Genomic DNA, 27,465 nt, shown 5'->3' on the forward strand with positions numbered 1-27,465 from the left:
ACCCGAAGTACTATTTCTGGGTTAGCAGGGTCTGTAACCAGAAGCGTATGTAACCTGAAGCGTATGTAACCCGAGGTACCACTGTATCTGGTTGCTGTAAAAAAAGCAAAAAGCAAAAAAGCAAGAATGTTAAAATGGTTAATGTTAAAATATTACAGCCCAATTCTCCAACACCATTTGCCCCTACACTCGGCCAGAGACTATTGACAGTATGACTAAGTGAGCAGAGCACCAGACTGAGTCCTAGGTTTACATTTCTTGCTTTGCCATGCAATCACTGAATGATTCTACACAAAACACTTGCTGCAATAGGTTCAGTTTTCCCCATCTGTAAAACTGGGATAAACCTGCTCTTTAGAGATGTTGCAAGGATGTGAGGGTGTATGGACTTTTTATACGTGTGGTCATAAAGTTTTACTCAGAGAGACTCACTTAAATTTGTCACATTCATTAATTTCAGTGAGTTTTCTCTGAGCAAATAGCATACATAGCCTTTACCTAAGTATTATGTAGTTGCATCCGTGCATTGCCACTTATTTCACAGCAGAACCAATAATGTCATCTCCTGATGGGCTATTTGCAAATCCTCTACATGGCAAATAAGCTTTTGTCAGGGAGAAACTCGCCATCTAATCTAAGGCTTCATTAGCACGCATAGCTAACACTTTCTTTTTGAAATATTCCCAAATCCTTTTATTATGAGCAACCAAAATGTTACAAAATAGGGGGTTAGCTTTTGAGTCCACCAGAGCTCTTCTGTAAAGCACAGCGGGAGGTAGGGTGAGGGAAGGGAAGGCTTAGTACTGAAGTCAAAATATCTGCAGGGGTCAAAAAAAATTGCCGTATAGTTTTGTGTGGTTTTGCGGATCTGTCATGAAAGGTTTCTGCACTTGAGAATTTACCATTACACCACTGGATTTCATAAACCCAGAGAAATGATTTCATAAACCCAGAGAAATGATTTCATAAACCCAGAGAAATGAGTGGAATTCACATCCGAGTAAATAGCATGAGCAGGATCAGGCTTCAGAAGTGCTTTTGAAGTTGGCAATAGTTATACCTCTCCAGCTCTGAATTTCGAAGGTGGTGGTTGGAGAAGTACTGTATCTCCCAAAAGCAACTCCCTCCCTATCCCAAGTGACTGCGCGGGGTGTGTCCCAACTACTTCTTTCTCCGCCTCCACTCAGAGTCCTCTCTGAAAGGCATCTCCGCCCACTTTGCTTTTGCCAACGTTCCGTTGGCTCCTGGGCCCGTCGCTCAAGCTTCGGAGGTGCCTTTCGGAGAAGTTTTTGCTACAATCAAGAGCTCCACGTGTGGTAGCCGCTGGAGCAGCCGGGAAAAGGGAGCCCCGCAGGAAAGAAAGGTGACAGGCGATTGGGAGGATTTTCGCCTACCCGTCCGCGCGAGGTGGGCGCTGCTGCTGGACAGCTAAGGAGCGCGCAAAATCCGAGCGAGGAGCGGCGGAAAAGCAACACCGCGCGCGGCAGCATCTGCGACCCGAGGTGGCTTGGGAAGAGTTGCCGGCTCAGGACTGGTTTGTTTCTTCTTCTGCTGCGCACAAAGCTCCAGCAGACCGGGGTGGGACTGGCTTCCCTTCTTTCCTCCATCAGCTGCAACGATCACCCGGGATCTCAGCCTGGGCGGCCGACAGACGCTGTGGCAGAGAGAGGAGAGCCCTCTCAGTAATAGATCCTCTCCTTGAAACCCTGAGCGCATCCTCCTCCAGCGGCTGCCTCCCGGATCTGGCCGCGCTTCCGATCTCCGCCTGGATGCGCCGCGCTCCCTCCGAGAGGCGCCTGGCAGTGTTTCGCCAGCGCTCAGGCGCGCTGCTCCTTGGCTGCGCTTTGACCGGAGATGCGCCAAACTCGCCTCCCAGCTGGAGTTGATGCTACCCGCCCCTTTCGCAGCGGCTGGGCTGCTGCGAGGCTCCCTCGAAGGCCTGGTTTAAGCCCAGGTGCCCAGACCCCAACCTCCGCCCGACTCCAACGCCTGGCCGCTGGGATGATGCGCCCGTGAAGCTCCGCGCACGGGGGGAAACCAGCTGCGCCTTCTGCCCTTGCTCCCCACCCCCTCCACCCAAACCCGTCAGCGGACCCCGATCCGAGCCGTCCATGATGGGGTTGCCCGCTCCCCGCCAGGCAGGGCTAAGGGGCTGAGCGTAGGGGGCGATGGCCCCGGCGCGGGGGGCCGCCTAGCATGGCCCGGGGAGGGGTGCCCCCCGCCTCAGCGCCTGGCCCAGAGCCCCTGCCCCGGCGCGCCCTGCGGAAGCTGCTGCTGGTCCTCGGCTCGCTCCTCATGTCTCTCTACGCCAGTTACTGCCTGGCCGGGGCTGCGCGCGTCCTCACCAGAGAGCCGGCCCCGATCCCGCTCGCGCCAGGCGACGAGGGCGCCGCCACGCCCCGCGATCCTTCGCTGCAGCCCCAGGCGGCGGGAGAGGGCATCAAGCGGCTGCCGCAGGCGGTGATCATCGGCGTGAAGAAGGGCGGCACGAGGGCGCTGCTAGAGTTCCTGCGGGTCCACCCGGACGTGAGGGCGGCGGGCGCCGAGCCGCACTTCTTCGATCGGAACTATGGCCGGGGGCTCGCCTGGTACAGGTATGGATGAGGATGCGCTGCTCTTGAACGTTGGCTTGGCTCAGGAGAGGGACTGGGCGCCCCTTCTCCTCCCCTTCCTTACTCTTGTGTGAATCCGGATTCAGTCCTGCCCAGATTGCTACTCTTGAGAAATATTGTGTGGGCAATTAAGGGGAATCCAGTACAGAGATATGAACTTAGGGATCCTGTCACTCAGTGCCATGCGTCCAACTGTGTGCAGCAGAAAGTCATGCATACTTACCTTGGGAATTCCTAACCCCTATGAACACTAATACTTTCTCCTGCGTAAACATGTATAGGTTTTGATTACTATTTGTGGTAATTGCGAGGGTCTTAAAACTATTATTTCTGCCTTGGAAGCACTGCTTTTTAATTTGAAGTGTATGGGACATGCTGTGGTTATTTAATGCTGAGGGAAATATCATTTGCACATGTTCAGAAACACTGATTGAGTTGCATATTCCAGGACTGGCCAGGTCATAGAGGGCAGAATTACTTCTGGGCCTTTGAACAATGGCAAGAGTATTCCTAAACTTGCTTGGGTTCCTCTTAAGGAAATGTGTTTGATGCTCTGCCCAGACCAGTCCTGAGTCCCGCCCCCCCATCATGCTTTGCAAACTCTCCCTGAGACCTTGCTACTGTCCTAGGTCCATAAAATCTGCGAACATTCCTTTCCACAACCACAGAAATCTATTGGCCTTTGCCCTGAGATTCTCCCACCAAGATTAAAGCCTTGTGTTAAAAAACCCACTTCAGAGCTCCAATATCTCTTTCTCAAAAGGCAAACTTTGATGTCCAAATCTTCCTGGAGCCTCTTGTTTTTTGTTTTTAAAAAGTCAAAGGCCTTGGCATAATCTTTTTGTAAACCACTCTGAAGTTTTATTACAATCAAGTAGTATATAAATCTTGTGGAATAAAAAAATAAATCATTAACCAACCATGAGACCATAACTCCTGTCCACAGCCTCCCCATTGACCTGTATTTATCTTCTCTGGTACCAAACCTATGAAGGTATCTCAGCCCTGCATCTTTAACTGTCTGACCTGAGTTGTTCTACCTCAACTGTCAAAGTTACTTACAGTCCTGACTTTTTCACAAGGGTAACCACAGTGTTTTCACAACAAGGTATGGGTAAAGCAGCTTTCGCTAGTTGGCCTTTTAATTAATAAGGTGTTTGCATGCTTAAAGCTTGGTCTCCAGCTTGGTCTCCCTACACTTCACCTTCACACCTGTCCCACAAGCCCACCCTTAACCATCACTCTGAGCACAACCAATTGTACTCAGTATGGCGACTCCTTGTGTAAGACGTTTTGCATCAGCCAACTTTGAACCTCAGACGTCCCACAAATGTGCATCCCTAAGAGAGGAGCCCCACTCCCTATAACTCCATTTGCTCTTCCTACACGCAGCCCCATCTCCTTTTCATGTTATATTAGGAACTACTTCCTATCTTCACAACTTGATCTGCAGTGCATGTATCTGGAAGTGAAGCGAACTCTCTTGATTCCAATAAAGTTTTACCAAGTCAAGTGTGTTCAGATTTGCAGCATTAAAAAGCTCAGAAGTCGTCTTCAGGACATTGTTGCAGCCAGCTCCAGTCAGTCCTTCCTGATAAATATTGTGAATGCATCAAACTTTCTGTAAAGAAATCCTTAATTAATCGTCCTGCATTCCATGAACCCACTTTCTCCCCCCTCTGAGCAATCAACTCTATTTGTTATATCTGACCTTTCCAGCCTCAGCCTTGAAAGTGACCTCACTCTGTATCTGTCTTGGACCCCCCTTCACCCTTATCTACAGGGTCAAAGAGGAGGTGTGCAAACATGATTGGCAAAACTCAATTAATCAAGGGCTCGTTTGGGATTCGAGGGTGGGGTGAGGAGGTAGAAGAAAGGCAGCCCTTGGCAAAACTCTGATTTGCAGGAGTGATGCCACGAGTGCTTCAAAATTTGGAATGCACCACTTATAATGCAGAATAAAAAGTGGAACAGACTATTTGGAACTGAATGTGTGTTTCAGCCAACAGAGGTCTTCAGGTTTGAATTGCTGATGTGAGGAATGTAAAGCTCCCAATTTGCCACTTGTTCAAACAGTCTGAAAGGTGATGATTTCTGCAAAAGGACAGGCGGTTCCGTCTCTAGTTCCTCAGGATTTCTTTTACTACTAGTTGTTAAATTAAAACAAACTGTAAGAATAACAGCCCATCTACTTCCATTAAAAGGGATGTGCATTGCAAAACATGGGTAGGCTCTCATTTTTGCAGACTTGTATCTAGCAAAATTAAAAAGAAAGAGGGGTGTTGTTTTTTAGAAGGCAGAGTTAAGAAATTAGTTGTGTGTACTCACTGATTGTCTGTTTCAAAGCTCTTAACAACATTCTTGCCAGTGGATTGTGGGAAATTAGTGCAATTAACCGCCTCTCTGTTCCTGTAAATACTTTTATCGTTTTATTTCTTCTGCCATTGACACATTTATGCAGTCATGAGGGATTTGTGCAACTGGAGCCTTTGATGGAGAATTTTTGATACTGTGCAAAAGGTCCTTCTAAAAACCGTGGGCCCAATCCAGAGGCAAAGTTAGGTGTGCTTGACACTACAGTCTTGTATGCATCTAGTCCAACCTGCTACATTGCAGGAATCTCAACTAGATCATACAAGACACTTGGTCATCCAACCTCTACTTGAAAGCCCACAAGGAAGGAGAGTCCACCACCTCTTGTGAGTGTCTGTTCCACTGTTAACTGAGGTTTATTCCTTGGTAAGTGGGTGTTTTTGATATTAGAACTATATTCACCCTTTCCCAACTTTGGGAGGTGGGTATGCCAGTTGTGTGAGGCCAAAAGCAGGTGTGGCTGTGGCACATTCTGGCATTCATAGACACACAGCCTGTCTCTCCTCAGCTGATCTGTGCAGGTGAGCTGGGGGGTATTGTCCCCTTTCAGATCCTCAAATGATTAAACTGATGGCCACAGAGGGGACAACTTGCATCCCCATCAGGGCCCCTGGACAGTGTCTCCTTTTTTTGTTTTTGATGCTGCCAAAATCAGTGGGTTTAAGGGCCAAAATAAAATTGATCGGAGGGCTGCATCAGACCAGGGCTTAGCCACCCCCAGGGTATAGGCTTGCATCCTCTCTCACTGAAACCAGCAGGGTTTAATATATTTTTGGGGTAGGAGAACAAAGGAAGCTACCTATTCAAATGGTGACGTTTTATTCCAAGTCAGTGCTGTCTACACTGGCTGGCAGTGACTCTCCCAGGTATGAGGCAGGAGCTCTCCCCATCTTTTCCTGGAGTTGGCAGGGCTTGCACCTGTAGAACTACATGTGTCACAGGTCGCTATTGGGGAATGCTGTGACAGTGCTAGTGAGGAGCTACACTGTCTCCATCCTTCTTGTGCCTTCTTGTGATCTGTAGAAAAAGATGCTGAACTACAACACCCATAAACTGCATCCTGCATGGCTAATGGCAAAGGATGATGGGAGCTGTAGTGCAGCAACACCTGGAGAACCACAGGAATCCTGCACCTGGTATACTAGACAGACTGCTGGACTTGTGCTGGAAAGGGGTACGCTTCTTCCACACACACCATTTTTTTGAAGGGGAATGGTTGTGTGAATCAGGCATATGCAAGCAGAGGGAGTGTGATTGACAAACACTTCTTGTAAATGGCAGAAGGGACTTTACCCTTTCAGCTTTGGGGCCATGTCTGATTGTTTTGACCCTTTCAGGGTGTGAGTAGAATTTCCTTTGTTTTCTTTCAATGTCATTGTCATGTAGCCAAATCTGATTGTTTATGCATCATCATGGGCTCATCCACACAGGAGCTTGAAGCTATTTGCACGATGATTTTTTTTTGGGGGGGGAGTTGCCACTATCCACAAAACATCCTGTGAAGCCCATACTCCCCCCCCCCCAATTTATCCCCCATGGATAAATCTGATAAAACCTCCAGCATGAAATTGCTTGTTCCTTGATGTGCATTTTGAGGTCACAATGTGGACGGGCTCTTTTTTTACACGTGCAGACATCTCATTGGGTCTTGTTTCCACCAGTTGCTGCTGAGGATGTGGTTGTGGTACACACACACACACACAGCTGTTTTGTGTGAAATTGCTGTTGTGCAAAACAGCTATATTAAAAATGAAACTGGCCCTTCAGGATATAAACAGGAATTGGCAGGTACAGTAGGAAGGAAAAAGAAAACACTCGCTCTCCAAATCCCGCCACTCAAGAGTGCTCTCTCCCCCCCCAGCCCATCTTTTCTCAGGTATGTATGCCTGTGTGTGAAATGCATTTACGTTTAATTATTGACTGCCCAGAGATTATTAGTTATTGGGTAGTATAAAAGCACTGTCAATAAAGAAATGAATGAATGAACGAATGTTACCAGTCCATGCACTTGTGCTATTTTGCCTGATGGCTTGACCCTGCCAAGTAGCATTCAGCAAGATTCACTGCCCCTCTCGCACCCCGCACCCCCAAACTGACTACTTTGACAAAGCAGCTCCCCCCCTTGTGCCTCCTGATGGGCTTGTTTCGTGAAACCTGAGTGGGTAGAGAGAAGGGAGATCACAGTTCTCTATCTCCACTTTCAGGATCCCATCCTGAAATAAGCTGAAGCCAGATCATAGTAGGGTTGGAGAAAGCATCCCTATTGGTGTAGTGGTTAAGAGCCGTGGACTCATAATCTGGTGAACCGGGTTCACTTCCCTGCTCCTCCACATGCAGCTGCTGGGTGACCTTGGGCTAGTCACATTTCTCTGAAGTCTCTCAGCAGAGTGTTTGTTGTGGGGGAGGAAGGGAAAGGAGATTGCTAGCCGCTTTGAGACTCTTTTGGGTAGTAATAAAGCGGGATATCAAACCCAAACTCTTCTTCTTCAAACTCTTAATATCCCTAGCAACAAATAAAAACACATATGGAAAAGTCACAGCCTTTTATCCATTTTATTTCTAAACTGCTTTGCATGGCAACTGGGATAGGGGAGATCCTGAAAGAGAAAGACTTATATTTGGGATTGCCAAACAATCACCTCACCAGGGCTCTGTGCCTTAGATGGACAGCTTGACAGAAACCAGAGTAGGAGAACGTGTGGTTCCAGCTCCGTGCTGGGACCACCCTTACCTGTCGCATGCCTATCTTGGGCCCTGTCTGGAACAAGCTAGGTCACCAGGGTGCTATCATTGAGGAGGGAAAGGGGAAGTACAGAATATTTGCCAAGCGTTAGGCAGCAACTGGAGCGCATCCAAAGCCCCTGAACCCAGATGCACCAGCAGCTGTGCTTTTTAGGAGTGAGAGAGAAGAGGGAGTAGTGGCCACCTAAGTGCTCAGACAGTGCTCAGGTCTCAACCACTCTTCACCACCAATCATCATGGGGCGGGGAGGATTCAGTGACTGAATTCTCATTGTTTTGCATTGATGTTCATTTGGGCTGTGATCTTCTAAGGTAGATGTGCTCATGACTGTTTGGACAGCAGTGGTGGCAGTTGGAGGGGAGTGCCTGGCCTTTGCCAACAGGGCACTTGACCTGAACGTATTCACCTATAGTAAGGTATGTGTGAGAGAGGTATGGGAGACAGTCATGGCAAATCATACTTGGCCCCAATGCTTTCTCTTCCTTTGCTCACCTGCTCTGCCCTTGCACCCTCAATTTTTGGTGTGGAGCCTGGTGTTTGCAGTCTCCAGTTTGTGGCTGGAGTCCCAGGTTGAGGTGCATGTAAAGGTTCTTAGAAAGGAAATGCTAGCAGTGTGTTAAGTCCCCATGTGTGTTGCAGTGTCAGGCTGCTTGTGCAGGTCTCCCTTTTGTGGCAAGGTGCTCAGAACTACCCCTTGGGAAGTCTAGGTATGACACGAGGCCAGAGAAGTATCATCCCATGCATTTGCCTTATCCTCCTCTTAGGTTTACATACAGTGATACCTCAGGTTAAGTACTTAATTCATTCTGGAGGTCCGTTCTTAACCTGAAACTGTTCTTAACCTAAAGCACCACTTTAGCTAATGGGGCCTCCTGCTGCTGCCGCGCCGCCCGAGCACGATTTCTGTTCTCATCCTGAAGCAAAGTTCTTAACCTGAAGCACTATTTCTGGGTTAGCGGAGTCTGTAACCTGAAGCGTATGTAACCTGAAGTGTATGTAACCTGAAACGTATGTAACCCGAGGTACCACTGTACCAGTGGGTGATGTGCTGTGATTGGGTGCTGAGTTGCACCATGCTGGACTCAATGGAAGCTCAATGGAAATCGACTCAATGGAAGGTCAATTTCCCGCACTGGATTTGAGGTGTCATTAAAAACTGTGCCACAGATGGAGGTCCAGCTGTGGATTGTAGGGATGTAGGATACAACACAAGTGTGCCCCTCCACAGCCCTGCCACGACTGTGCCCTATTTCAGCCTTTCCTTCAGCATACTTGGTGTTCCGCTTCTGTAGTGGGGCTCTCAGTCAGTGGATGTTTAGTGTATGATTGTGTCCTAAGTTTCTTCCATCCTGTAGCTGAGGGCTGTGCAACACCTTGCAGGAATGTCTTCAGTTCTGACCTGGCCCCCCACCCTCCACTCCACTTCATTTCCTTAAATAAGCCACTTTCACAATGGTAGAATTTTGAGAAATCTAATAAACGTCGGTTACAGGAGGTGCCTGCAAAGGCAGCTTTAATCAAATCCAATCAAATTTTTTTTAATAGAATGCATTCATCATTCATTGGGAAAGGGGACAAAAAAGAGAGACCACAATGTGAAAATAAACATGAAAGCCAAAGGGCAATTGTCTTATTTGCAATTTGCATTGTTTAGATGGTTCTCCCACGTGCTCCTGTCATTTAAAGTTAATAAAGTTGTGTCCTCTGGCAAGTTAATATGAAAATAGCTTGTTGGCTCAGCAAGCAATTTGTCTTTGTTGCACGGCAGAAATGCTTTGTTTCCCGTCAAGTACGCAGGAGTGAAACAAAGGGCTTTAAGGCTGGGATTGGTGTACACTTAGCAATGAAACATCCTTCCAAATGATCATCAGTAGGTCTTCCCTGTAAAGTCCAGGATCAGGTAAGACTTCAGTCAAAGGCTCACTTGCTAGGGAAATGAATGCAATGGAACTTACTCTGAGTACACATGCTAATGATTGCACTGTACTTCTCGGATAACACCTATTTACCTAAGTTTTATTCAGAGTACACCCACTGAAATGAATTAACATGACTAAGTTAGGTCCACTGATGTCAGTGGGTCTACTCTGGGTAAAATTGTGTTGAATATCACCCCTTGTTCTGATATGACCTCAGCTCTAATTATTCCTGTGGTTGAACCTGTTGCTTGCTTGGTTTGAAAGAATAAGGATAAAGGGAGAAGCAGAACAAGTTATGTGCAGTGCCGTCTGATGTATGTCTGCTCAATAATACATCTTACTGCATTCAGTAGGGCTTGGAGTAAGTCTTGAGCTACAGCCAGAATGTCTAAGTCAGCAATCCTGTAGACACCTACCTGGGAGTGTCTACAGCAGTGGTTCTCAAAGAGTGTGGTGCAACACAATAATGTGGCAAGAGAAGATGGCAAGTGTTGTGGGAAGATTCAAGGACAATCAATATATTTTGGGAATGATTCATGTTCTTATTTGGTTGCATTTCTGGGTGTCCCGTGATCATATTATAAAGTCGTTGTGTTTTCGTTGCTTCTTATTGTTCTCCAATGTATTTCTTATCAATAAAAAAACTGGTGGGGTCCAAGCAAAGGTTTATTCTGAAGGTGTGGCCCAGAGAGAACCAGTGGTCTGGTCTATAGGCTTAGACATTCTGGTTGTAGGTCAGGAATGGGAACCTAATTGACTTGAACTACCAGCAGTCCTTACCATTGGTTGAGCTCGCTGGGGCTGATGAGATCTGGTGTTCAACAATTTCTGGAGGGCCACAGGTTCTTCATCCCTGTTGTAACTGAAGCATTGTTCTTGAAACAGGAGTCATATATTTAGATGCCAATTTATGCCCCTTTAACCCCATGAATTCTGTGGTATACCGACCAGATGCATTTTCCCCATATAATAAAGACTTACTATTCCTGAAACCCAAAGCTGTCTTAGGAATGGTATTTTCTTAACTGTGCAGTTATCCAATTTTGCGTGCCTTGAAAGAGAATCAGAAAGGAAACATTAAAACTTCTGAGGTTTTTCACATTTATTTTTAAGCACATTTTTCTTGACTTTGAAAATAAACACCTGACTTTGGGGACAGTGTGTGGTCACAAAGTCTGGCTGACACTCAAGGAAACTGTTTTATACTTAGTTGTGATCCTAAGGAGACTTGGACATAAATTCCAGTGCAATCGAGGAAATAGCTTTGGGAGGAAACTCTTTGCATATAGTTTCAGAAACTTTGTCTGAGTAAAGAATGCAGGATTGGATAAAGGAGCTGCCTCATCAGCAGTGGATTTAAGGGAGCATGACTGATTCAGTCACACTGGGTATGGAGCCTTGGAGGTGCCACAACTGTGATGTAGAATGGAAGATAAGAGGTACACTGCAGAAATATGAGACCCACTGGCCTCAAACATTGCAGTGCAATTAATTATTATTTTTAAGTGGCCATAATAATTTTCACATAGGTACAATAGATCTTGGAGACACTTTGATTTCTGCATGGTTTTATTTAATCTATCCTATAATTCATCACCACAACCACCTTTCACCATATTGTGGTGATTGGAGTGGCTTCAGAAAACAATACACTGCAATTAAAAGCTAAACCAATCCATCAAATTGAAACTGTGGCCACAGAGCTATTTGACACTTTAACAGATCGCTGATCTGCACTGAGACAGCTTTTGAAAAGTTGTAGTCCAACTCAAGTACATGTGAGTCTGCCCTAAATTGCCCTGATTTGCCTCATTACTCAAGGTACAGAGAAAACAGAGGCACACTCATAGAGCTGGATTCAGCTAATGAGTCCTGATAGCAGAAGCCTGTGGAAGGTCTTCTGCTAGCGCAGTGGGACTTTTCACTCATGTGTGCTCCTCACATTGGCTTTGGAGTGGTCAGGGAACCCCAGAGCAGTACATGAGAGGAGAGGAGAGATTGTTCCATCCAGCAAGCTGAAATGCAACAATCTCCTTAACACTACACTGAATTCCTCCCCATGCATTTATACATTAGGATCTAATGTCTTCAGTAATAAGATGTCAGAGTGAGATCAGTAAAAGGATCCCATACTTGCCTTTGGGATTTAGGAAGTAAGAGGGGAGACCCACCGGTTCATGGTGCCATTCGTTTTTGAATAACTTTTTTAAAAAAGCATTTAATGTTTTCCATCTCGCTCCTTAGAGTAATTTAAAAATAGTGTTAGATTAACCTTGCATGGAAATATATGGAGGTTGAACTGTTGATGGGCAAGTTCAGTAAGTACTCAATATAGTTGGTGACTATTCTTATACAAAAAATTCAAAGGCAACAAAGCACCTGTTTGATTCTAGTTCATATTTTTTATAGACCAAAGCAATTTGCAACCAATTTTCTCTGAAGTAGATACATCAGGACTACTTGGGAGTAAGATTTGAGGATCAGTTTTACAGCATCTATTCCATGTCTCCTACAAAGCTGAAGATAAACAGTGCAATACTATGCATGTTTACTCAGGAGTAAGTTTCACTGTGTTCACGAGGCTTACTCTCTAGTATGAGTGTTTAGGATTGCAGGCTACCCAAAGCTTTTTTGGGGAGGGAAGAGCATTTTCCTGATAAAACTTTTGGCCAGTATAGAAATCCCATCCCTAATTAAGCTCCAAGCCATTAAAACTAGCAAATACAACATACGGATGTTTATGTTAAAATATCCTAGTGGAACACGGTGTTTGGAACATGCAATTAGAAGAGCACAGTCGCTTTAACATCAGTCTCTCAAGTTGTTCTCTTGGGTTAGTTTCTATTTTTTACTTACATAAGAGGACAACAGTGACCTCTACAGTTGAAAATAAAACATTTTAATGGACCTACTAGAATGGAAATATTTAGTAACGAAGCATACATTTAAAAAACGATGCATAGAAACAGAGTTTCATGTTGCTTTTCTAATGAGAAATCAAAAGTTTAGTAATATTGTGGACAGAAGCTGAATAGGTCAATCTGATTAAGCTCTTTTATTTCTTAGAAAACCCCAACAAGACAGTGATTTTGAAGACTATAGGAAAGCAGAGTGTGCTCTTCTAGCTAATCCCCCTGTTAGCCAGTTAAATTCTTTCTGCTTGCTTATGGATCAGAATCGGAAATGAAACATGTCTGCAGTGCTGCATGTTGATTCAAGGGGAACAAAGTCTCTTCCCTGCTCCCACCCATACCTTCCCTTAAGAGCACATCTCTCCCATTGCAAAGGCAGATCACCCACTGCAGAGATCCTTATCTAAACACAATAGTGGGGCTTTAAATTTGAAAGCGGTGACATCTCAATGGATGGATCCATGTAGGCTGGATATTTCGGGGGAAGCTGAGTGCCTGCAGCAGCGTTCTCTCTGTTTCACGTCTGCAAGTTCCTAGGTTCACAAGGGAGAAATTGGGAAAGGAGTGAGTTGGGGGGGGGAGCCAGTCACAATGGCCTCATTGATTTAAAAAATTGAGGAATCGTTGAACAAGTCTATTGAGCAGGCAGAGTTCAATAGCAGGTGAAGCTTCCCCCGCCCGCCCCCTTCCTTCAGTGTAATGTGACTTTATAAAGCCTGAGGGTGAAGGAAACCTTATGTAGGTTGTGTTAAAAATGTAGGGGAGTAAGTTACAAAGGATGGGGTGGGGGTGGGGGAGGAAAGAAATCATTACTAAGGACGTTAGGGTGAAGGGTTGTTTTTGAGAGGTGCTATTTTTGCCTTCTGATCCTTTGTTTAGCCTGCCACAGATTCAGTTGCCCACTGGAATGCCATTATCCCGTCAGTCACTCCAAGATCGTCTATTTAGTATGTTTTAATCTTGCCTGCCTTTGTAAAGCTGCCACTGGATTTGCGAGAGGAAAAGAATGCCACTATCTTAGGCAGCTTTCTGCAAGGAGATGAAAGATGATTCACTATACTTTTCTTTCAAGGATCTCTGTGTGTATGTGTGGGGGGTTAAGTACTGGCACTCCTCGATGCTTCAGATCTGGGAAGTTCTGTGTCTTCTAATTAATACTGTTTCTTTGCTTACATACATCTTCCCCCTCCCTCAAAAGGCAGCTACGAATGGTGGGAATCAAAGCAAAGGCCAAAGTTTGCACTTCCTTGAAAAGGGCTTGGAAAGAAGCCTGTTCCAGCAGCTGGAGGCAGCTGTGGAGCCCCTGCTTCCTGTACGGCTTCCCGTCCTCAGTGCCTCAAGCTCTTCCTCACATGAAAAAGTTGTGATGGAATCTGAGCCTTGGGGACTGAGCACTTGGCTGCTGTTGTGGCCTGTCTGCGCGTGAGATGGCTTAGCAAAATGCAGGGTCCAAAGCGCCAGAATGGGGTGCATCACAGCTCTGAAAGAAGCCGTAGTGCTTGGCATGCCATCCATCATTTGGAGAAGGGTTGGGTTGATTAATATGTACTGTATGCAGGTTACATTCAAGGTGACAGTAAGCACATTTAAGCTTTGAAGGGATTTGTCTGTTACATCTCTGTACTCCCCCGTCACACTCAGTCTTCTTGGTAGAAATCAGGAGCAGGAATTGGGCTTCTGTTCTTGATCTCCTGCTTCTCTTACCAAAGGCGGGGGGCTAATTTCCCAGTCGGAGGTGAAATTCAGCATTCAGACAGCTGTAGAATCTTCCACTCAGGCCAAAATCTTAGAAACATAGGAAGCTGCCTGATACAGAGTTAGATTGTTGACCCATGTAGCTCAGTATTGTATATACTGACTGGTAGCAGTTCTCTAGGATTTCCATCAGTAGTCTTTTCAGCCATATCTGGAGATGCCAGTTATTGCACTTGGGACCTAGTACATGCAAAGCAGCTTCCCTACCATGACAAGAAGGAAGTAGCTAGAGAGAATGAATCATGGTTTCACTTGTCTTAATACTAATGCACTGGGTATAGAAAACAAGCAAGATGAGGTTGAGCATATAATAAATCATGGCAAATATGACCTAATAGGCATTACTGAAACCCTGGTGGGATGCGACTCATGACTGGAATGTAGAAATTGAGGGGTGTAAGCTATTCAAAAGGAATAGATCAAACAGGAAGGAACCAGCAGCATTATATGTAATAGAATATCAAGAATGTAAGATTCAATAAAGTACTCAATTGCCTTGCTGACAATTTCATTTTCTAGAAGGTGGTGTCTTCCAACTCTGCAGTTCTATGAAAAAAATAGGACTTACTGAATACATGTATCTAGGAGTTCACTTTTCAGGAGAGAAAAGAAGGGGGAGAGATAAAGTTTGTTAGAAACATAGGAAGCTGTAATTGGTCCATCTAATTCAGTACTCTCTGTGCCAGGGGTAGCCAATGTGGTACCTCTAGATGTTGTGGACTACCACTCCCACCATTCCTGACCATTGGTCATGTTGGTTGAGACTGATGGAGTAGTAAACCAAAATTTGGAAGCCTTCAAATGTGGCAGAAGATCTGCACCTCTCTGCCCTTCATTAACATTGCTCTGTTAGGCTGCAATCCTAAACTCTCTCACCTGGGCATACTCAATGGGGTTCACTTCCAAATAGGCTTGTACTGATAGGTTTGCTTCATTAAGACCAATGAATTTAATGGAACTTATCTCTGAGTAGGCATGCACTGTAAACTCAACTAACAAACATTTTAAATATTTGAACTCCTCCAGAGTAGTGTCATGGATTCCACTATTTTATCATTTCCCCCTTCTTCCAGGCTCCCCTTCTCATAAGCAGATGTGTCCTTTATGCAGATGTGTGTTTACACATATGCATCCCTGAACTGGTATCAGTAGACTTGGTTTTATGTGCCAGTTATCTCCTCGAAAGGGCATCATAGATTATTGTTTCAGGGTATGTATATAAGATGTTATTCTTCAGACAGATGGCAATCCCTGTGCCTGTAGTCTGGCTTCAGGCACAGAATCCTATAAAAGCAGCTGTCGGCTCTGTAATGAGCTTTTGAACTCTGACCTGTCATTCAGAGGGTCGGGGTTTTCACAGGCTGGCTGTTGGGAAGGCAGTGTCTCTTGAATCACACTGTACCCTGTGTCTGAAGCCACAAGGTGATTACCAGGAAATAATTCCATGATGGCAGCCTCATACATCTTTAATTAGTTTATGGCAAGAAAGAAAGAGAGCCCTAGACCAGCTGACTGTGACATCTGGGTGTGTGGGGTGTGTAAAGTGAAGAAGGTACAGTGAAATTGGTAGGGCATACAAAACTTGTTGTGCTCAGTCGCTGGGTGTTTCTTCACCTTTGAGTTTCATGCGATGTGCTCATGCATATTAGACCTCTGGCAAGAATTCCTTTGCCTACACCTTCAAACATCTATCACTCAAACACACACCTTTTCCACTTTCCTCTGAGTTGGAGTGTGTGCAGGACCTCTCAGAGGTTCAGAGATGTCTGGGCCACTTCCAGCTTTTGAGGCCGGTAGCCGTAATAAAAAACAAAACAAAAAATAAACCTGATTATTCATGAAAACAATAAGTGGTTTGTTTATATAATCATCTGTCCTGAGAGAATATATATATATATATATATATATATATATATATATATATATGCAGGTTTTGGTGTCTTCGGGTGTCTTCCCGTGTAAGAGTTGGGGTGTCTAGGCGACGTTTCGACGAGGTCTCACTCGTCATCTTCAGGCTGGTGCTTTCGGCTTCTTGTTACAGAGCTCTGTTCTAGTAACAAGAAGCCGAAAGCACCAGCCTGAAGATGACGAGTGAGACCTCGTCGAAACGTCGCCTAGACACCCCAACTCTTACACGGGAAGACACCCGAAGACACCAAAACCTGCATTCCTGTACCCGTGAAAATCTACGAAAGCATATATATATATATATATATATATATATATGCAGGTTTTGGTGTCTTCGGGTGTCTTCCCGTGTAAGAGTTGGGGTGTCTAGGCGACGTTTCGACGAGGTCTCACTCGTCATCTTCAGGCTGGTGCTTTCGGCTTCTTGTTACTAGAACAGAGCAGGATCTCAGTGTTTGAGTTCCTATAAATACTGTTGAGGGGGTGTGGTGTATAGCCTCCAACGTTCTGGGCAGAGAGGAAGTTCCCAGGTTAGTGTGCCTTTTCTTCTTTTGTTCATTAATTACTTGAGGGATATCTTGAGTGATTTCTTGAGTGATATTCTGAGTACCACTTAGGAGGGTCATTAGGTGTGGATTAGTTGCTAAAGCTTTCGTGTCTTGACCTCTTGAGCTTGTGAAGAGTTTTTCTGAGAAGATGGCTGTACCAGCCTGAAGATGACGAGTGAGACCTCGTCGAAACGTCGCCTAGACACCCCAACTCTTACACGGGAAGACACCCGAAGACACCAAAACCTGCATTCCTGTACCCGTGAAAATCTACGAAAGCATATATATATATATATATATATATATATATATATATATATATATATATATATATATATGTTTATGAACACTTATAAATCCCCAACATGACCAAATCTATGTTGGTTATCATAACAGTATGCCTTTTATCAAATCACATCTCTTATTTGCTGGAATATGCAGCTCTAAACTGAGAGAATTGTGTCTATATTTGGGGCTCTCTTTGAGCCTGAGGCCCAAGTCAGCTGGCTGATCGGCCCTAATCGTCTCCCTGCTGTCCCCGGAGTGGTGGGGCAGGCAGCGGGGAGAAGCGCTCTTCTCCCCGCCGTCAGCCTCCAAACCACTTCGGGAGACAGCGGGATGGCGGCGTTCCGCCTCCCTCTGTCCCCCGACCTTGTGGGGCTGGCGCTGGGGCTCTCCTGAAGCCTGGAGAGCGAGAGGGGTCGGTGCGCACCAACCCCTCTCGCTCTCCAGGCTTCAGCGAAAGCCTGCATTCGCCCCATAGGACGCACCCACATTTCCCCTTCATTTTTGGAGGGGGAAAAGTGCGTCCTATAGGGCGAAAAATACGGTACTCTCTCACTTCCATCCTTCTTATTATACATTGACGTCTTACAGTATAATCATAGTGGTAAACATGTCACCTCAGAGTTCAATGGAACTTACTCCACAGTAAGTATGTACAGTGGTACCTCAGGTTACATACCGGAGGTCTGTTCTTAACCTGAAACTGTTCTTAACCTAAAGCACCACTTTCGCTAATGGGGCCTCCCGCTGCTGCCGCGCCGCCGGAGCGTGATTTCTTTTCTCATCCTGAAGCAATGTTCTTAACCTGAGGTACTATTTCTAGGTTAGCAGAGCCTGTAACCTGAAGTGTATGTAACCCGAGGTACCACTGTATAGGGGTTGCAGTGTTAGTAATACACCATGACTTAACCTTTCCTAGAAAGTATCCAAACTTAGCCTAGAAAAACAGTGCAAAGAAAAAAAATTCTGTTCACAGTGTGTTCAGGTGTAGTGAAAAGGAATCGATCCGTTCCAGCCTGTGTTTTTCCTATGCTCTGTACCTGTATAAAATAGAAAAGTTAAATCATTGGAATTTATGAGGTTCAACTTCTCTAATTTAATATGTCTATTGATTTCTCCCGACCTCTTTCTTGAATTATAGCCCATCCTTTCCCAAACGCTCAAGTGGGTAACAATGTTGGAATCATCAAACCTTCTAGGATAATCAAAACTATCCTTATCTTTCTCCCCACATCATAAAGTCCCCATTTATATGACTTCTCTGGACACTTTAAAAATATTTCAAATGTTCTATAGATTCCGTTTTCTATTTCTCCCCTTTCTTCATCACCCTAACCCGATGGAAAAAGCAGGTACTACTGTCAGTTTGTTCATTATTTATCGCTTCAATTTACATCCCACCCATCATCATTTTCATCCTCTGGGCAGTAGAGGAAGTTTTCAGCTGCCCCTTCTGGCAATCAAGAATCTTTCATTTCCTCCAGCCCTTCTGAAGGTGAAGTTCCTGGGTTTGACCAAGCTAGATCTCTCTCTTGCTCCACTCCTACACGCTAATAAAATTCTTCCAAAGTTGCCTGCTTTTGAAGGCTGGGATAAAAGCTCATGGGATGAAAGTAGGATGAAGAATTTGAGTACTCTCAAGGGCTACCTCACCTTGGAGCAAGTTACTGCACTGCCTCCAGGCAGCAGATTCTAGAGAGTATATACCATGTGTGCTATTTTATTGCCTCCAGCCTGTATCTCAGTGCTGACATGTTTGCTTTCAAAAATGAGCTGAGGAGCGTTGTTGTTTTGACTGATTTGCTCCAGGCATGGAAATATGTAGGGCCAGGGCTGAGTCTTTCCCTTGGCATCTAATCTCACCACCAATCCTTTCGCCAGGCTATGTGCGCTTCAGGGCTCAAACTTCTCATCTCCAATCTCCAAGCAAAAGCCCACACAAACACCATTAAAACAACCCAACCCTCTAGGTTAAAAAAGGTGGTAATTAACTGCAAAATTTCAAATAGTGGACTATCATTTGCAGAATTCTTCACACAGGCACCTGTATATTTAGGCATAACCTTACTTTATTATCTCTAAGGAATATGTGGGGCTTCTGCAATCAATGTAGTTCTAAGCAAGTTCTCTTGCACTGCTATTTTTTAGGGTAAACTGAGGGAGACTTGGGGTGATATGCTACTAAGTTTTATTCAGAGCAGACCTGTTGAAATTAGTGGACCTAACTAAGTCATGTTCTTTAATTTCAAGGCATCTGAGTAGAACTTAGTTGAATACTCTCCCCCACCCAGCTGAGAATTGTGGGACATGCATAGAATTCCCATTTTGACTGGAAACAAGGATAACAAATGATTATAGGAATTTATACCTTCTATCCTGATACATATGAATGTTCTTTCCTTGTCAAGCAGACAGTGCTGAGGAGGTAGAGTCTGACTGGGGAGTTTTTTGAAGTAACCTAGACAGAGAGAGATCCAAGTGAGAGGGCTCCTTTCTCAGCCCCTTGGCAAGAAGCTATGGGTGGGTAGCTGGAGACTTAGCAGAAAAGGCCTTGCTGGTGGAGGTCATGAAGAGGTCTTTGGCCTGTTTTCTTCAAGGAACATAAGCATTAATCCCAGTATCCTAGCTCAGGTAATATTACACTTTCCCCCGTGAAACTGACCCTGCAGTTTCCATTAGCATTCTCCACCTCCCAGCACTATACCTTTGCCTGCTGTTTAACATTGTTCTGTGCAAGGTGCGGAGGGGAGGGAGAGTTCTGGGATCTAGCCCAGGAGTGGTTGAATTTCAGTGCTGAACTTTTGCCTATAAGCAGCATAGTTCTTGGAGAGGAAAAAAGGTAGGCAAGGGAATCGGTGTGCATGGTGACTGCAAGGTGATAGCTTTGAAACAGTGGCGTGGCTCTCCCTCAAGGGGCATAGAGGAAGGAGGGTGGATAGGTTCCTTGCCTTCCTATCATCACTACATAGTATCAAGCATGTTCAGATGAGCTACCACATGCTTCCAATGAACGTGTGAGGGGGGTAGCCAGAATGTGCTCACTGTCCATGCATTTGGTGTTGGTATGAGAGGGGTCCTATCCGTATGTGGATGGATGAGTATAGGACTTTTCAACAGAAGTAAGAAACCTGGCCAATCAGGGATCCCTCTTCCATGGAATAGACCTATGCAAGTAGATCCTCTTGCACAATGCCACCAAATGTATGGTTAGTGGGGATGTTGGCATCAAAGAGGTGTGGGTTATGGGTGTGATCTGCTCCTTCCATTAATGCACAACAGCACCTGTTTAAACAGTCTTATAAACAAGCAGGATCCTTACCTAGTGGTGTGGCTGTCATTGATCCAGGCTGAATTTGTGAAGGTAACTCTTCTGGCATGGGCTTCAACATGTAGCTCTGATCTGGAGAATATCTGGTGCTTTGCTCCTCTGTGGCTGAATTTAGGACGTGTGATAGATTTCCAGTTCTGCTGCTCTTCTGCAACAGATGTGTTGAATTAATGCCTTGGCTCATAATTGCTTGCATGAAGCACCAAGCTACATTTGCACAAGATGCAAAGATGTCTTCATGTTTACCTATAGAATAGATGACTGGTACTGGATCATTTATTTGTCCCAAGTATTTTTTATCCTGCTCTTTAGCCAAAAAAGGCTCCCAGAGTGGGTTTCAAATAACCGAAAAAGGGACAGCTTTTGTCCTCAGGGTTACTATCTGAAAAAAACACAGCACTAAAGGAGAATTGATTGGGAAGGAGAAGAAAATAAGCAGACTCAAGTACAAGTTAAAGTATTTTAATGGCCAGAAGAGAAAGAGCCAGAAACTGCTGATCTGTCAGCAACACGAATGGGATGGTTCCGCATCCCTTCTTTCCAGCAATCATGGTTGCTGCCAAGTGATGGTGGAAAGAGGAGTCTGGCTTTTCAGCAGAGCTGAAGGTAGACTAGAAGGTAGAATAGGTTTAGAAGGAGGAGTTGAGGTTAAAAGTTAAAGAAACACTTCTGTAAGGGGACATATGAAGAAGAAGAAGAAGAAGATATTTATGACGGCCATAGGCCCATACAGATAAAAACAGGACATAAATAAAAAGCTTGTGCACGTGGGGGAAAAACAGCCGCTAAAACATCACTATAACAATAAAATACTGTAAGATGGAATGACATACTGCGCCTTAATTAGCTTGTAGTGCTCCTTGGCAGCGCTTTTGGGTAAGGACAGCGACCAGAAACCTAGCCACTTTCAGGGTCGTATGGATATCCTTATCCTGCAGGATTTGGGCAAGGTGGAATTTTGGTGGGGTACCCTCTAGCTTCTGTATGATTGATCCCAACAAATTTGCCCGTGGCACATTGAACAAGGGGCAAGTGAACATAATGTGCTGAAGCGACTCTGGCGTCTCCCTATCACATTCGCACATGGCGGAGGCTTGTCCCTTTGAGAATCTATGTCTCGGGACATTGGAGGGAAAAACGTTGAACCTCGCTTTGGTGAAGGCCAGCCTATGGGCAACAGACGAAAGGGAGGAGAGGTATGATGGAACGCAGTAAGTTAACGTGATACCAATGTTCTGGGGTGAACAAACACCTCCCCCCAGCGTATAGTTTCGCTGTAAATCGATGTCGTCCAGTCTTTGGCGGATCAGTCTTTGAGCAGTGATTTGATCTAGATTAAGGGAATCTAAGGGAGAGATTCCGTAACTCAGGAGTTTGGCATGAATTCTACTAGTCCAAAGGCTGGAGAATTCATCTCGCCATAAGCATTGGACAAGGTAATGGTCTGGTAATCTGTGCCACAATGATAACCAATAATTGAAGACTTGCTTGGGGACATATGTACCTTCTTCAGGAGCCTTAACAGAAGGGGTGCTGCAGAGCTGAAGTTCAGGGCAGCCACAACCAGCAGTACTGCTGCCTGGGAAAACCATGAAGATTGCATTAGCACTGATACATATATCTAAAAGTCAAACTACATGTTCATCACAGAGTCTGCCTTTGATTGTAAGTTCTATTTTCATTAATTGCCAGTGTGGGGCCACCAATCTGGATCAGGATAATTGGGGTGGGATGTAAGAGGGGCTTTAATCATTTGTCCTACTGTGGCTCCAGTCTGGATTGCGGTGGTGGTACACTCTCTCTCTCTCTCTCTCTCTCTCTCTCTCTCTCTCTCTCTCTCTGTGTGTGTGTGTGTGTGTGTGTGTGTGTGTGTGCCACCTTGAGCTCCTTGGAGAAAATGGTGGGATAGAAATGCAATAAATAAATCAAATAAATACATAAAGTAATAGCCTCGCATCATGACAAGTATGACTTCTGAGGAATTTGGAAATATAGAGAGGTATTCTGTAAGGGTAGTTTTCTTCACAAGTGGGGAAAATCTTCTCTCTGCAGAGTTCACTAAAACCCAAGCTTTTTTCTGAAAGAATGTAAGACTGGCTGACTTCTGTTGTCTGAGACTTGGCAATAAAACCCACAACATAATGTACCCACCATGAGCCCAGAGAAGCTAAGGAAACAGGGGGTTCCCCTCCTCCTTCTGAGAGCCTGTGTTGATCTTTGCTGCCATTCCCCTTAACCAATACTGAACGCAGAAAGCTGAACCTTCAGCCACTTAGACTGCAGGCATAATGACCTCCCCACAACACACACACACACACACACACACACACTTCATACAGTTCTACCTTTGGGAAAGGGGATGATGACTAAGCAATCTGGGACCAGGAAGAACACCAGTGTGCCCCTTGACAACCTCCAATGACGTTTGTCACTAGATGCCTCCCTTGCTCTCCTGGGCACTTAAGTAACTGCCCATTATCCCCCTTTAATCCTTACAATAACAGAGTCAGGATGTCAAGGGGTCTCTCTTGCATAGGCCATTCAGAGGCATGGGGGTTGGTGTGGGAAACAATATTGGACAGGAGTGTTTCGAAAGCCCTGAGAAAGTGAGAGGTACAAGCTGTGCTGGAGTGAGGAATTAGGCAAATTAAGGACACAGCACGGCTGCAGATTAAAAGAATCTCTATGGAGCTCTGCACATGCTGGATTAGGTTTGGATGGTTACATGGGTTAAGGATTAGTTCCTTGGTTTGTGGTGCTAAAACAGCAGATATTCTGCCCCTCCCTCTCTCTCATCCGCCCCCTGCAGATTAATAATGTTTTTACCTCTAGTATCTGCTTGTGATATTTTTATTGTTGTGCTGAAAAGTCAGCAGTTGGAGTCATGCCGGAGGCCTGCCTAACACCAGTATCTCTGGTCTCTTTCTTACTGCAAGGGAAATGGCTAGTGGCATAGAAATCCTCATCCATTTAGATTGAATTCGGATATGAAATTTCTTCAGTTTCACACTCCGAGGTTTGCTTTGTATAGCCAAATGCACGGTGGTGGCAAATTCAGTTAATTCTCAAACTCAGCACTGGAAAGAGCCAAGAGATATCAGAGCCAAAATGGGGGGGGGAATAGGGGAAGCATTCTCCCCTTAAATACTCTTGATGCAAATTAATTTCCTTTGTCCTGTGTGCTGTTTTGTGTGCTGTGGGCATCTGCAGTGCAATTAGCTCCACAGTTGAGTTGTGAGAGACCCTTCATGCCCCATTTCCCTTCCATTGCTTTTCAACTCCATCCTCAGAAAAGGTATAGGACAAGAATTTCTGGAGGCAGGATGCCTCTGAATATCCATGGCTGAGAATCACAAGTGGGGGAAAGATCCTGGGTCCTGCTTGGAGGCTTCCCATAAACATCTGGTTGGCCACTGTGAGGACAGGATGCTAAACCAGATAGATCTTTGGCCTGATCAAGCAGGTCTGTTCTTATGTGCTTACGTTGGCACTGCAGTTCAATTTCATTTTTTAGCTTCAGCCTCTAATTCAATTTCAGCCCTGTCTGTTGCTTTAAATTGTGATTTTGAATACAGTGGTACCTCGGTTTATGAACTTAATCTGTTCCGGAAGTCCGTTCTTAAACCGAAACCGTTCTTAAACTGAGGTGCACTTTCCCTAATGAGGCCTCCCACCGCCAGTGCCCTTCCACCATTCGGATTCCGTTCTTAGACTGAGGTAAAGTTTGCAAACCAGGACACTACTTCCGGTTTTGCAGAGTTCGTAAACTAAATCGTTCATAAACAGGACTGTTCTTAAACCGAGGTACGACTGTGGTTTGTTGTTAAGTCACTACCAAACCATTTCTGGTATGTGGTGATGAATAAATCAAGGTATATATTATCATCATAAATAGCAAGATATTAATTACTTCAGTTACACCATAAAGCAATAGTCCAGAAATCAGTTGCCATAGCAGGGCAAGAACTATTCCCATCATGAGAGGATATGCTGTTTCCTTGTTCTGCATCTCTTATGTCTGATCACATTGTTTGTTCATTTGGAACATGTGATTGAAATACAGTGGAATCTCACTGAGATTCTCCATAGATCCAGAAAGCAAAGTGAGTGGTGCAGTCCCAGCATGGTGCCATTCAGTTTTTGTTTGTCTCCGGCTCCCATCAGTCCCAGCCAGCAAGGCCGGTGGACAGAAACAACAGGAGTTGGAGTCCTCCAGCATTTGAATGGCACCATGTTGGCTATGCCTCCTGCAGCATAGAGTCAAGCTTCAGGGTTGCTCTCCAGAGCTGTGCAGGAGGATCTGAGCAATGCCTGAGACTAGCTTTGGCTAGGTCCAGCTATGCGATAATGCCAGCTTCCCTGCAGAGCCCTCAGAGCAATGTTTGAGAATACAGCCGTGTGTTTTTGAAATGGTTCCTCCGGTGGCTGACTGCGAAAGGGATTCTAGGATTTCCTGATTTATAGAATGTGTATGCTGACCACTTGGCCTATTATCAGGAGCCCGAAAGCCTCATTTGGCTTCTGTGTCCTACCTTCCAGTTGGATTTTTATGGTTCCTAATGGGCTATGTATTGCACACACTTTTTTGTTTTTGTTTTTGCAAGGTTTTACCAATGCATTTATTTTCTCTCCCTCTCTCTCCATACCAACAACCCAATATACAGCCAAACAAGTCAGATAGGGATATGGAGGTTTGTGTTCAACATTCAGAGTATGTTAGTAGAACAGCCAGGCGTCGGGGAGCCTGACAGGTCCGGGTGCCGAGGCAACCCTCGGTGTCACACATGCTCATGTATTCTGAGCAGAAAGAATAGCTGGAAAACTTCAGCAGCTGGCTGGGGAGCTTCTCAAGGGGCCAAAGCTGGGAAAACATCTCACACTCTGACCTAAATACATGGTGCAAGCGTTTAATTGAGTCTGATAGGCTTGAATGCCCCTAGTCAGACACAGCCTTGCCATTTGCCAGAGCGACTCCGAGCGAGTTTTGTTGAATGAACTAGATGGGCTCACTCATCCCTGAGCATGCACTCCGCACACCCCCTCCTCCCACACCAAGTTAATATGCTTGCACTGTTAAAGGGCCCTGAACATTTTCATTTCAGGCTCACAGTGTGGCTTAAAAGGGCAGGCTTAACTGTTGCACTGCAGGACCTGGGACAAAGCTGTGTTCGTGAGCTATGTCCTTTGGTCGAGGTGATGCGCGGAGCTTCTCTTTTTCCGTGTGCTTTCTGCAGTCATCCATTCGTGGTGTCCTAATTGCAGATGATTAGGAGTCGTTTGGCAGGCTGACAACTGAACTTCCAGTTCCTTACTCTGATGTATGGATATTCCTGGTCTTGACTCACCCATCTGTGCAATGCTGACATTGAAGCTCCTTTAGTCCGAGACGGTTATGTATATTTAAACACACACACACACACACACAGGTTGCCACATCCAGCTCAAGGAGAAATTGGGAAGTGGAAGTGTGACTAAATTTTTTTAAAAAATCACCAGCTCTGGAATGTCTGTGTATGGCAGCAAGATCACTAGCAGATGGCTTCCTGCTGGTGTTGAAAGTGAAAGCTTTTTGCCTAATTTTAACAGATTTAACCTGCCAACACTCTTGAAGCAGAGGAAAGACATCAGCTTTCCCATTTGCCCTCAAAGGTTTTCCACGAATACTCATTTTCTGATTATGCAGTGTGTTTTTGTTTCTTATATATCGTGGTACATTTAATTTCTCTGATTTTGAATACAGGTGGGGAGAGGAGAAGGGTCACAGCCTTAGAAAAAGCTCTAGGGAGCCATGGCTACTATTATTTCATGAAATGTAGTCTAATTTTTTTCTAATATTTTATGAGATGGCTTTCTTAGAATCTCTGTACTTCTAAAGAGCACACGTTTTTAGTCTTCAGGGCTGCTTAGAATGCTTTGAAAATTTGTGGCCAGTCTCTTGCTAAAGACGTAAGAACCTGTAATGTAATTTGGAACAGGAATAATAATGATGATGATGATGATAGCAATAATAAGCAAATATAAACAGACTTTGAACTTCAAAAAACAAAACATTGTCTCATTATACAGGAAAAAGAAGCTCCTGGTAATTAAATTATGTCCTTGTTGTGAGCTGTTTGCAAGAGAGACAACAGAAATTCTTGCTCTCTTGAGCTGTCAGTTCTTTGTCCAGCTTCCCCACTTAGCTGTTTACTACCGCCCAATAAATATACCTAATATTGCCTCCTGTGATAAGAATACATTATGAGATTGGTGTAATTTTGTCATTTTCCCCCTGCAGCCTAATTACTAGTAGAGCCATGAAGTATTTTGCCAAGAACTGCAGGTGGGAGGAGGTCTGCCGCCACAGGACTCCCAGCAATAGATGTCAGCTGTGTACTGATGCCTTCTTTCCTTTGTCACTGGCTGGAGGAAGAAGCCCAAGGATATTCTAATAGTGAGACTAAGCCAGATGCTCCTGGTGTTGGGAACTGGGTGTTCCTGAAGAGCCAGTGATGTGTGACTTGGCTGAGAGATGCCACTAGGGGAACCCTGGCCCTCCAGCCCCCCCCATTGGGACTCTCCCCAAGCCACAACCCTCACCTGGAGTGCTTTTGCCTTATGTGTCTTTGTCCAGCCTCCTATGCAAAGCAAGGGACACACACGTCTCTCCACTCACTTTAGCATCTGCCCCTGCCCACTTCTAGTAGGTGGCTCCCAGGGAACGTGGTCCTCAGGTTGAAAAAGATTCCCCACTCCTGCACTGGCCTATTCCTCTACACTTCCTGCCTGTTGTCCCCTCAGCTCCAATAACTCTCTGACTCCCTGGACATGAGGTGTCAAACTTTATCAGCACCCAGGTCTGCATTCCAGGCAAAGGAGAGAAGAGAAGAGAAGAGAAGAGAAGAGAAGAGAAGAGAAGAGAAGAGAAGAGAAAGTTGTGGAGTGGAAGGCAGGGTAGAAGAGCAGCAACAAAATAAGAGCCTAGGGCACTAAATGTCTCTCTCTGAGCTGCTGGTAATTATGCTTATGCTTAGCATATCTCTGAACACATTTTCTGAACTTTCAGCTGGATCTGGCATCTATTCATTTCTCCACCACAATCAC

General features: G+C 45.1%; 1 protein-coding gene across 1 annotated transcript in view; it reads left to right on the plus strand.

Annotated features, from left to right (window-relative positions):
* Positions 1 to 1,060: 1,060 nt before the first annotated feature.
* LOC308581450 (heparan sulfate glucosamine 3-O-sulfotransferase 3A1-like) overlaps positions 1,061 to 27,465 on the plus strand; it is a 69,835-nt gene continuing 43,430 nt past the window's right edge. The window contains exon 1 of the mRNA XM_081183858.1: positions 1,061 to 2,594. Within this exon, the coding sequence (XP_081039984.1) occupies positions 2,197 to 2,594 (398 nt within the window). The 5' untranslated portion in view covers positions 1,061 to 2,196. The remainder of the gene's footprint in view (positions 2,595 to 27,465) is intronic.

This window comes from Podarcis bocagei (genome assembly GCF_964188305.1).
Source record: "Podarcis bocagei genome assembly, chromosome: 2".
Classification (NCBI taxonomy): Eukaryota; Metazoa; Chordata; class Lepidosauria; order Squamata; family Lacertidae; genus Podarcis; species Podarcis bocagei.